The 12,680-nt window shown below is 36.0% G+C and overlaps 1 protein-coding gene and 1 pseudogene across 2 annotated transcripts in view; one reads left to right on the top strand and one right to left on the bottom strand.

The window, feature by feature from the left end:
• The window catches only part of SLAMF1 (signaling lymphocytic activation molecule family member 1), a 32,897-nt gene extending 22,188 nt beyond the window's left edge, over positions 1 to 10,709 (top strand). For both annotated transcript variants that reach the window (XM_045841470.1, XM_045841471.1), the window contains exons 5-7: positions 905 to 978; positions 8,616 to 8,708; positions 10,112 to 10,709. In XM_045841470.1, the coding sequence (XP_045697426.1) occupies positions 905 to 978; positions 8,616 to 8,708; positions 10,112 to 10,162 (218 nt within the window). In that variant the 3' untranslated portion in view covers positions 10,163 to 10,709. The remainder of the gene's footprint in view (positions 1 to 904; positions 979 to 8,615; positions 8,709 to 10,111) is intronic.
• Positions 10,710 to 11,082: 373 nt separating this feature from the next.
• Positions 11,083 to 12,135, bottom strand: LOC123820668 (annotated as a pseudogene).
• Between the last annotated feature and the right edge of the window lie 545 nt (positions 12,136 to 12,680).

Here is a 12,680-nt window from a genome sequence, read left to right as displayed (position 1 = left end):
TTTTGTAACAAGAATAAATTGTTTGTATAATTCAAAATATTTTTAATAGGTTAAAAATTAAAATATTTTAATTTTTACTTTCCAGAAACCCTGAGCTCTGAGAAAATTTTCCAGTTGATAAGTAATAGAATCACATCACAACTTTGTTTTCCAAGTAGTTTCAGGTGGATTATCCTTCTTGTAAATTTCTTTTTTATTTGTTGATTTTAGAGACAGAAAGGAAGGGAGAGAGAAAGAGAAAACATCAATTTGTTGTTCCACTTATTTATGAATTTGTTGGTTGCTTCTTGTGCATACCCTGACCAGAGATTGAACTCTCAACCTGGCAAATCAGGACAACACTTTAACCAAATGAGCTACCTGGCCAGAGCTAGATCATCCTTCTACACTCCTCCCAGCTGCACACACACCAAGTCCACCAAAACAGGGAGGTGAGACATGTGAGTGAGGCAACAGATTATGAGCTGAAAAATGCAAAAGAGGTATAAATAACTTGCCCTGCTCCTAAAGAACTTAGAATCCTATTAAAAGACCAGATACACACAACAAAAAATTAAGATTAAAGTAATTGATTACACCTAACATGTATTGCCAATTTACTATGTCTCAGGCACTATTCTAAACACTTTACAATTAATGTCTCATTTAATCATCACAAAAGCCTTGTGAGGCATGTTATTTCAACCCATTTCACAGATAGGAAAATAGACCCAGGGAGTTCAAGTAACTAACTTAGTGTCATATGACAGATGTGCAGGGAGGTTGGCACTCAGTGCTTTGTTCCTGTGGTACTCTTTGGGAAGGTCTGTATGCAAAGGGGTAGCAGTGGGGGCAAACCAGACAGGTCTGAGCAGAGTTCATGACGGGAAACAGGGAGATAACTACTATGGTTTCTTTTCCCCAGGTAAAGCAGACTATCACCAGCCAACAGTGGAAGCAAAAACCCTTACTATCTATGCTGAAGTCCAGAAATCTGGTGTAAGTTCTATACTTTCTTTTTGGAGGGTGTTCCCCATAGATTCCTGACAATTCACCATGCATTTCTGACATTCACAGTTCTACATAGATGCTGAAGCAGGGGAAATTAGGGGCACAGAAATCAAGAACAAGAATTCTCGAAAAGGATATTAAGCTTCAGTGTCAGATAGGACTATTTGTTAATGAAATAACAGATGGGTAATCTTCTGGTTGTTTGCTTCTACATAGGAAAAAAATGAGGACATTAGAAAAATGTGACCTATGACTCCTTCCAGCTTTGGCATTTGAGGAATCTGCACTTCCATGTTATGAAACTTTCCCCTTTCTCTAGGGAAAAAGGGTATATAGGCTTGAGGAAAAAGGGAAAGATTTAGAAATGCTATTGTGTGACATGTTGGTTTGATCCAAGTTTAGAAGTTTGTAAAGTGCCAAAGAGACAAGGAAGAGGACTTGAGGATTCTGGCCAGAGAGTAGTTGAAGAGATGGAAGATGATACATAGGCTGGAAATGAAAGAAAGCAAAACTGTAATGGTTGGACTGAAACATGAGAGAGGGATAAAGAAATCTAGAATCATGATGAAGTTGAGCAGATGTTACAAGAGGGAGGCTAAAGAAATTATGATTAGCTATGATGATATAGTTTTTAGACATGAAGACAATTGTAGGTCATAGGCCAAAATTTGGCCATTCAGGGTGCATGGGGAAGCAAATTCTGGAGTAAAAAATGTAAAGGTAAAGACAGCTTTGATTAGCTCCTTGGGAAATTGCATCAGATGACAATAAATGGATTTCTGATAACCAGAGATGAACTTTTGGACAAAGCTCTTATTTCTGCTGACCTCTAGTGGCCTGGAGGGCTTATTATACAGGCCCATGATTACAACTGAGAACAAAACTCCATTTAAATATATAGAGTCCCAAAAGTAACCTCCACCCTTGCATTTACACATTTCAGTAACCAGGTTGAACTTTATCATGGTGCCATCACTATCTAACCTATTCCATGCACTAAGCATCCCTCTTTTTACTGTAAAGTATGACATATATGCCAAAAGTTCACAATATATGTCAGTTCAATGACTTACCCACATTGATATCTAGTAAAGCAAACCCTCCTACCTTGTATTTCTTTAAGATTTTTGATGTTTATTGACCCTTTGTACTTTCATATCTACTTTAGAATCAGTTCCTCAGTTATCACAAAAAGGAAAAAATTCCTGTTAGGATCACATTATATCTCTGGATCTATTTGAGGAGAAACTACATCTTGCAGTATTGAGTCTCCTAATACCACAAAACTATTATCAGATAAAGGAACAGAATGTTTCCAGCAGCCCCAGACCTTTTTGTGCCCCTTCCAATCACTATCCTCTCACTCCTCCCCTAAGATATCACTATCTTGACTTCTAAAAATATAGTCTAGTTTTCTCTCTTTTTTCCCTGATTTTATAAAAATGAGATCCTACAGTATGTTTTCTCTTGTGTCTGATTTTTTTGCTCAATATTATCTTTATGATATCCATTCATGTCTTTGAGCTTAGATATACATTCATTTTCTTTGTTTTATACATGTCAATATGTGACTATAGTAGAATTTATTTATCCAGTTGACTTAATGGACATTTGGATTATTTTGAATTTGAGGTTATTATAAATTTGCACTATGAACATTCATACATATGTCTTTCCCTTGGTAGACACATGCACATATTTTTGTTGGACATATACCTAGAAGTAGAATTTCTGGATCATAAGGTATGCATATCCTCAAATTGCCTAGATAAGACCAAACTTTTTAAAAGTGGGTGTAGCAATGTACTTTTCTACCAGCTACATATCAGGGATTCAGTTGCTACACATTCTGATCAAAACTTAATAGTATTAAGTTTTTTATATTATTTCTTTTAAATTTCAGTCATTCTGTTGGATCTGGCTTTTTATGGTTTTATTTTGCATTTCCCTAATTATTAAGAGAGTTGAACTAGTTTCCACATGTTTATTGTCCATATTAATAATATCCTCTTTCTGAAAGTACTTATTAAATCTCTGGCCCATTTTCCTTTAAGTTTCAGGCTTTTTTATGGATTAGTATAAGCTCTTAAGTATTTTTACCTTTTTGGCAGTTATATGTTAGCAAATACCTTCACCCATTCTTTGGCTTGCCTTTGTAGTTTCTCAGAGATACTTTTTGATAAGGAAAATTTCTTTTTTTCTATTGTAGAAGAATTGACTAGTCTTTTCCTTTATAGACAGCACTTTTTATGTGCTTTTTGAGAACTCTTTCTCCACTTTCAGGTGATGAAGTTATTATATTCTGTCATCTTCATAAAAGCATATGGTTTATCTTTCTCATTTATATTTGTTCTGTAACTGAAAATAATTTTTGAAGTATGGTGTGAAATGGGTCAGATTTAATTTTTTATATGGATAGCTTTTTTACCATTTGTCAAAAAGATTGTCCTTGCCCGCTGCAGTGCCACCTTCATCATAAATCAAGGTCCATATATGTATGGATCTATTTTGAGGTTCTTTATTCTGCTTCACTGGTCTGTTTGTTTATATTTGCACAAGTAGTATAGTGTCTTTAGAAATCTGTGATTACAGATTTATTATAAGTTTGATATCTGGTAAAATGAGTTTTCTCACTTGTTATTGTTTTTCTTCAATAATTCTTGACCATTTTTGGTCTTTGTATTTTCATATATATTTTCAATTCAGTTTGTCAAATTTCACCTAAGAATCCTGCTGGAATTTTAATTAGAATTGTATTGATAGTTATAGTGCTAAGTCTTTTAATTCAAAAAATGATATAGATTTTCTTAATTTAGATCTTTAATTCTTCTAAGTGATATTTTATACTTTTTTTCATAAGAAGATGTACATCCTTCATAATTTATTACTTGGCACTTGAGCATTTGACATTTGGGGATACTATCAGTAAGGTTACCTTTAAATTTTTCTTTAGTGTGTTTATTATTGATATATAGAAATATAATAAATTTTTATATATTAACATTAAATTTGCAACATTGCTAAACTCATTTGTAAACTACAGGCATTTATCTATAGATGATTTTCAATTCTATCTGTACACAATCATGATCATCTCTAAAAAAATTACACTTTTATTTTTTCATTTTTAATTAATATAACTTCTCTTTCCTTTTTCTTTTTCTTTTTTTTTTGGCTCTTTTATTGGCTGAGATGTTTCACACAATGATCAATAGAAGTGGTACTTCTGGTATTCTTGTAGAATTCCAAACTCAAAAAAAACCTTTCAATATCTTACCATTAAGTATGATTTTTGCTGAAGGTTTTTTGTAGCTGCCTTTTTATCTGATTAAGAATATTCTCTCCAAACTATGTAAAAATGGTGAAGTAAATCAATTACTTATTTTTAAGACCAATTTGTGTACATTTGCATTTTTAAATATTAGTGATAATTAAAATTTATAAAAATGTTGCCCATGAGGAAACTATTATTCTTGTGTTTAAACTTAAAATGGGTATTTGAATAAGTTTAGGCTTATGTCTACAAGTATAGGAACATGAGAGACATGAAGAACTAATCACATTGACATTTCAGATTAAAATTCTAAGAGGTAAGCCCTGACTGGTGTGGCTCAGTGGGTTGGGCATCATCCAACAAACTGAAGCGTTGCCAGTTTGATTCCCAAGTCAGGGCACGTGCCTCCTTGAGTTGCGGGACAGGTCCCTGCCTGGGGCATGTAAGAGGCAACCCATCAGTTTTCCCCCCCTCTTTCTCCTTCCCTTCCTCTCTCTCTAAAAATGAATAAATAAAGTATTTTTTAAAATAAAAATATACAATTCTAAGAGTTAATTTGTAGACAATAGAGTACTCTAAAGAGAATGGAGCAGTGAAAATTTCTGAATGCAGTTTAAAACCTTTGAAGAGTATCATTTCCCCTAAAATAATTGTTAGCATATGCTTGGATAAAATAAAATTTATAAGCCTGAACTTTATTTCTTAATGACAGATTTGGATTTAATTTAACTACATTTAAAAATTAATAATTATTTATTTTATTAATAGTTTATAATTATTAATCATTATTAAGTTTGAATTATTAAAATTCAAAAGAAAAAAAGAATGTCCTCTGCCAATTCTGGTATGTCAAAAAATTTTATCAAGAATAAATTGGTGTTGAATTTTATCAACACTGCATCTATTGATATAATCTTATGATTTTTAAACATTTATCTTTTTTACTTATCTACTGAACTACACTGATATGCAAAGATTAAAACAACTTTGTATTTCTGGGACAGAAGCAATTTTGTCTAATCCTTTTTGCCAGATTTTATTTGCAAATATTTTAAGAATCTTTTCTGTTTATGTTTCTCAATGAAACTGGCCTGTAATGTTTCTTTCTTGTAATGCCCTTGCTAGGTTTTATATCAAGAACATGCTAACTTCACAAAACAAATTGGGATATGTTAGTTTCCTAGTGCTACTGTAACAAATTATTACAAACTTGGTGACTTAAAACAACAAAAATGCATTCTCTAACAGTTTTGAAGTCCCAAAGTCCAAAATGAAGGTGTCATTAGAGCCATGTTCCTGCTGAGACCATAGGGAAGAATCAACCTTTGCACCTCCAGCTTTTGGTGGCTGCGGGCACTCTCAGCACTTACTGGCTTGTAGCTCCATACTCCTAATTTCTGCTTCCATCTTCACACAACTTTCCTCTCTCTGTGACTTGGTGTCTTCTCCTTTTCTGTGTCTTATAAAGATACTCGTCTCTGGATATAAGACCCATCCTTATTCAGCATGACCTCATTTTGAAATTATTACCACAATTGTATCTACAAAGACTCTATTCCCAATAAGGTCACATTTTGAGATTCTAGGTGAATTTATTTTAGGGGGCCACAATTCAACTCACTACAGGATATACTTCCTTTTTGTTATTCTCTGGAAATATTTGGGTGGAATTTATGTTATTTTTTCCCCTTAATATTTGTCAGAATTCATGGGTAAAGTTCTCTGAGACAGGGGTTTCTTTAAGGGAAGATTTAAATTATATTTTTATTATTTCATTTGCCTATTAGATTAGTAATTATTTTTTCTATTCTTTTATTGGCTACCCTAGAAATAAAGAAATGCATCATTGACTTATCGAACTCTAATATTTACTTTCTTACTGGACAATACTTTAACTCCATCTTTTTTTAATTTTTAGTTTTTAAATTTTTTAAACTGTACCTTTAATTTCATCTCTTGACTTATGTGCCTTTTTGGTCATTATTTTAATTTCATATATATTTTAAATATACAAGACATAATTATTACTGTTTTCAATATGCATTTAGACTTTCCCACATCCTTACAATATTTTTGGTTATATTTACAATGCCTATATGATTTTCTACATAGACTATGATAAATGAACAGTTATTCACATTTATTAATATTTCATTCATTTTAATGGCTATTTAATACCCTCATAAATACTATAATAACACCAAAAATTATTTACCAAATATTTGCTGTCTGCTAGAGACTCTTATAGGTTTTATCAGGGGTAGCACCTTGCCCAATTCTAGAGGATAGCATTCATAAAGAATATGAGAATGTAATGTTCCTGGCATTGTGTCCTAACTGAAGACACCAAAATACAAAAAGTTACTAAGTTATTACAACTATGTTTAAAATAATTTCCTATGCATAAATAAGAATACTAAAGAGAAATATAACAACATACTAACCATATTGTGTTGAAGTAATAAAACTATGAGTGATTTCCTCTATACTTTTTTCTCCTTTCTAAACTTTTTAGTAAAATGTGGAAAGCATAAGTTATTTGCCTTCTCCCCCATAGTAAATACCCTCCAGACAAGAAGACAGGTGGGGGCTGCTTCTGTTGATAAAGGTCTCAAATAGTTTCACATTCTTCTCATTCATCTCATTATTGAAAATAATTCTCCCTTAAATTCAAAATTTCTTCAAACATAGTATCTATGAGTTGTATGGGATATTGAAAGTCATTTATTTAAATCTGGCAATTATGCTTGAATTACCTTCTACAACATCATTTTCCAAGTGTTGGCTAGCTCTTGTTTACTGAAATGTAGTCTCTGACCAAGAATAGCAGCATCACCTAGGACCTTATTAGAAATTCAGAATACCAGGCCCTACCCAGATCTTCTAAAATAGAAACAGCCTCCTAACAAAATCCCCAGGTAATTCATAGGCACATTAAAGTATGAAAAGCCCTAATCTACCCCAAGCACTTCCAGTAATGAAAGATCCACTGCCTCCTGAGGCAATCCATTCCATTTGAACACCTTTTATATCTAAAAAAAACCTTTAATATATTGAGCAAAAGATGTCCCTAAAACTCTAACCTTGATTTAAACTTGAAGGACTCTACAGAACAAATCTAATTTCTCTTCTTCATAGCAATTCATCAAAATACATGAAGAGAAAGATCACATTCCACCTGGAATTTTTTTTCTTCAGTAAACTTTTCTAGTTCCTTACCTCTTTCATCAAGTGACAAGATTCTAAGTTCTCTCCCATTAAAAACCATGTGCTTCAGTTTCAAGTCTTGCTCTATACCAGGAAAGCAAAGAGTAGCATCACCCTGCACCAGTGTACCCAAAGTGTGTTGCAAGGATAATTTCCCTGGCATAAATCATGTCATCTCCATCTTACAGGGATGTGGTCTCAATTTACTCCTGCACTGATTCATCCTGTTATTGTGGATTTTAATTCATTTACAGTAACATCAACTAACATTGAAGGGTTCTTTTTTTTTATGCGCCCTTTTTCTGTGGGGAATGCAAAGAAATACAGCTATTTCCCAAGAAACTGATAGTCTGGGGAAACAATTTAAATATGAGTGTGTTAAATTTGGCATACGGTTAGGTGTTACAGTGTTAGAGTTAGACTTTAAATATCAAGGAATTTAGGTAAAAGAGAGGTCATTATAAGTTGACACACCCAAAGAAGAATGGTATGATGGAAAGAGCATACACTTTAAAAGACCTCAGTGGGACTCCTGGCTTTAATACTTCTTTCATTGGAAAGTACTAAATTTTTCTGGGCTTTCATTGTTCATTTGTAAAATGTGAGTGACAACAGCATTTAACATAGAGAGTGTTTGTGATACAAATGAAAAGATATTTGAAGGACTTTGTAAACTTTAATACACATATTATTATTATTAAGTTCAATATTTGGACAGGAAAGAGAAGTAACAAAAATCCATGTTAGAGTGTGGGGATGGAATGATCTCTGCATCTAGCAGGTGATATGAGCCAGATCCAAATACTGTGAAGATGGACTTCTCTTTAGGTGTCCTAGTAAGAGCCACATCAATTTCTTTTCATCGTGAGGAAGACCTTTCAAACATCTGGGAAACACAAATGATGAATTAGGCTAACACATGAGGTTGTGAGCTCTAAGATGTCCCTTGAGGAGTCCAAGCAAAGTCCAGAGCATTGAGTTCCAGGGAATTTGGGGGAGAATTCCTGGGAAGGAACCTGGACCAAATTATTCTAAGAGTTTTCTAGCTGAAAGTTTTTTGATTCTGTGCTTCCCCACAGGAAGAGTTGGATGGGAAATAATTCTCTGCTCAGCTAATTTCCTTCTTTATTTGTTTCTCTTGTAGCCTGTTCAGAAGGAACCTGATCCCCTGCCAGCTCAGGACCCCTGCACCACCATTTACGTTGCTGCCACAGAGCCTGTCCTACAGCCTGTTCAGGTGAGGCATCTCTCTGTAGAGAGGAGAGGCAAAGGTGGGACCTTTGCAGAGCTGAAATAAAACAAGAGTCCTGAAATGGAAATGGCAGGCCATTGCAAGAAAGTAACATAGAGCTTCTGTGGCCTTTGTTGTAGGGCTTCTGGAAAAGCCTTCATGGCTGCTCACGGGGTCACAGTGTGCTCTGCTCACCAGTGTTTCTCTGAGAGTCATCCAAGGGCCACATCACAATCAGCTGGCATATTTGTTAAAAATAAAGATTCTTGGGGCCTTCTACCTAGGATTCTGTTCAATCAGAGTGTCTATGGCAAGTACCTAGGCACCTACACATTAAATAATGCTATCCTCCGGGTGATCCTGATGCATGTTTAAGTTTGGGGATCACATTTTGAGTGCAAGAATTTTCAAGTCCAGCTGCATAACAGAATCACCAGGAGCTTTGTAAAAATGCTTGTGTCTAGGTTACACCCAGACCTATTTAATCAAAATATTTAGGAGTTGAGCTCTGCATAGGTATGAAGCCTAGAAGAGAATGTGATGGGCAGCCCAGAATGAGTCTCACCTATTCTACCTCATTGCTAAATCAGCATTGTATTGATTTCACTTGACAGAAATCTTTCCCTTTACCAAATGAACATAGATAAATTCTGAGCTGAAATCTTGGCTCCAGTTTTGCTTTATTAAATAAAGCATTTTAGGAGAAGATTGAGGGTTGAAACACCACAGAAATGCCAACATTTACCCCTCTTTTTCAAAGCTCTGACTTCAAAATCTTTTAAAAATGATACAGATTTTTAATAAAGTTTTCTTGGGAAAGAAAAATAGTACATTTCATATTTTATGGGAAAACCTTCTAAATTTTCCCATTTCTGTCTCTTTCTTTCTCAGACTCTTGAATCCTCTCCCTGTAAGAAGTCTTTGCCCAAAATCTCCATCTCCTCTCCCTCTCTCTCCTGCCTGAACCACTTCTTCCTTCTCACTTTGGGTCTCACTAATTCTTTTTAAAGCTCAGTGATTTGGAATTCTCTTAGCTTCTCCAAACCATGTCCCTTGCCTAAGAGTAAAACCATTGGTTTTCCTTTTAAGTCAAGGGAAGGGAAGAAAGCAAGGAAGTTGAGGGGCACTGAGTTCAGTCCTCAGATCACTGGAACAGGTCTCCAAGTGTCCCTGATGGCAGGGGTATCCTTGGAAGGGAGCTGTAGCCCACCTCGCAGACAGGACAGATAGTTTGGGACCTGAGTACTGCCTCCAGCAGTGCTTGACTGTGACACATCTTGACCGAATAAGTCTCTATGCTACATGATTTCTGAGACCCTTTCCTTTTCCTAAGCAGCACTGTTTCTATTTGTTCCTGTGATGCTAGTGCCAGTCCCTCTACTCACAGACTTCTTTTGTTTTGCCCCCAGGAACCAAGCTCCATCACAGTTTATGCCAGTGTGACACTTCCAGAGAGCTGACATCACAGACCCAACGAAGGGACTATCTAAAGGACCATGGAGGAGCCAAAATAAACACTGAACTTGGCCCAGGTCTCAAGTTCCTGTGACACTCTACACATCTGTACTCTTCTCAGATTAACTACTTGGTGATGTTGCTTCCACCACTCACCAGTGAAATGGATGAGGAGACGTCATCTGTACTGCAGGGCAAAGGCCCAGAACAGAGTTTTCCATCTCTATGGTGTGTCAGACAAATGGGCAATGCAAATCTAGTGAATCCAGACCTTCAGGTATCTTGTTCTTTGTGGAGACTGCATAATGAAAGCCAAAGGCAGAAAGCCAGAACATCCAGCACCTACTCAGACCGCTGACTACCAGCCAGTCTGGGACAGTTTACATTCTGTCTGTCTGGACATGGTTCTGGGAACTGATCCCAATCACCACACAGACCTGATTAAGGCTCTGTGCTTCAGTTTCTCTCTCTGGATAGGCAATGGAGAATGAATTCCTTATTACATGTAAAACACTGTGATAAAAGTGAAGCTGAAGAGTCAATAAACTAAAAACATGACTTTGAGGTCTTTGGGCTTTAAATAATGGAATGAAAATCACTAAGATTCTCTTTTCTTTTTTGATTCTAAAGTAAAAAATCAGTTTATTCATCTGTTTGACACAGTACACAAGAGGCAAAGTGTTTCACATCATAGATTTCACTTCCAACTCCTTGGAATGTTCATTTCTTTGTCTAAAAGGAGTGATTAGATGGGAAAGCCAGATAATGCTTGGGCAACTGAAATAGGTTGGGGCAGGAGCAATGGTAACATCGTCCTCACAGTAATGGGCACAGGAGACCATTAGTCGCAAGCTGACTTTCTAGAATTATTAGCTGGAAGCACAGGGACACCATTTCTGGATATTTGAACACCATTTCTCGGGCCTCAGTCATCCCCTCCACACAGGTATAGCAGCAATTTCTGGTAGTCACCCTTGGTGTCTTGCTGGATATAATACTTCTTGAATTCAGACCTGATTTTCAACATGTCCACTTCACCTCAGGAGATCACGATTCTGATCAAGACCTTGTGCATGTTCCTTTGCCCTTCACGGAGTCATACAATCAGTCAGCAAAATACAGGGGCTTGTTCTACATGCACTGGACCAGGTTCAGGAAAGCATTTTCCAGGTATCCCTTAACTTTATGACTGATAAAGTTAAGTCATAAGGGCTTATGTCATAAGGGCTGTAGCTCATATACCTTTCAAATACTTTCTGGAGATGATACATGCTCTGTTTGGCCATGATGCTGATCCACTTGAGAATATCAGTTCCTTTTCTCTTCACTCCAGCATCATAGAGATCCCAAGCATCTTGGTCAATCAGATCATAATCAATGGCAGACCCATCATCTACTCTTCTACCCTTTACAAGGCCAACCATCAGGTTGCAGAAGTCACCAGATGTGTCAGAAATAATGTCCTCCAGTCAGTCTGGTACATTTCCTTGTAGACTCTGTTAATTTCCTGCAGCTCCCAGTTGGTCCTTGAGTATATGATCTCAATGACAGAGTCCTCATCAGTCCCCAGCCCCTTCATGGAGTCCTTCAGCTTGGAAGCATTATAGTGAGCAAGTGTTTTCAATAGGCCCAAAATCACCATCTCCAGGTGGCTGGACAAGGCTGACTTTAGTGCTGATGCAAGTTCCTTTTTGGTCCTTCTCTGGTAAACTAACACAATATCCTGCTTCTGTTCATTGCTGTGATTGGTCAAAATGTTGATGATGGTGACCTCATCCACACGTTTGGTCTTGATGGCCATTTCAATGTTTAAAGTGTTCCGGTGTGCATCAGAGTTGGTGTAGGCTTTGACTGACCTGTACACATTTGGTGGTATAGATTTATCACCCTCCAAGCTGAGCTTGCACAGAATTTCATGAACAGTAGACATTTTGAGAGAAGTAGGGCTGGGTGCTGAGAGCTGTGAGTGTCCCCAGATGCAGAGCCAGATTCTTAAAACTATAGTTTTCAGAATTTGCAAATGGTGTTCACATTTAAAGAAAAGTGGCAAATATTTAGTGATGTTGTTATAAAGGAACTTGCAATAATCAGAACTTGTTCCAGAGTGATTTTTCACCTCCCAAAATTTTTTTCAAACTCTAGTTCTCTGTCTTTTCCATTGAAGAACAAACCTGGAGCTTCAGCTAAGACTCTTCAACCTGATTCTGAATCCATTTTATATCTGTAGAGTCACATTGCCAGGGTGTCTAACAGGTACTTCCTAATCCCTTACACTAAATCTATCTTGAAGTAGAAAATTAACATATTTTAGCCCAACAGTTTCAAATAATTGAATGCTTAATAAATTTCAGGCTGCAGACAGAAAGAGCCTTTTTTCATAAAGTACTAATCTTCTTACTCTCTTGTTTTCAGATAGGCCCTCTTCAACTGAAGCTCTTCTTCTTTCTGATAGGTACTTGTATGACCTTAGTGAACACTTTAAGAAATTATCAACTATCTTACAACCATAAAATGAGGATCACT

The sequence above is a fragment of the Phyllostomus hastatus genome, unplaced genomic scaffold, assembly GCF_019186645.2.
Source record: "Phyllostomus hastatus isolate PE091 unplaced genomic scaffold, TTU_PhHast_1.1 phas_contig_36, whole genome shotgun sequence".
NCBI classification, from domain to species: domain Eukaryota; kingdom Metazoa; phylum Chordata; class Mammalia; order Chiroptera; family Phyllostomidae; genus Phyllostomus; species Phyllostomus hastatus.
This window is presented reverse-complemented; position numbering and strand designations above follow the sequence as displayed.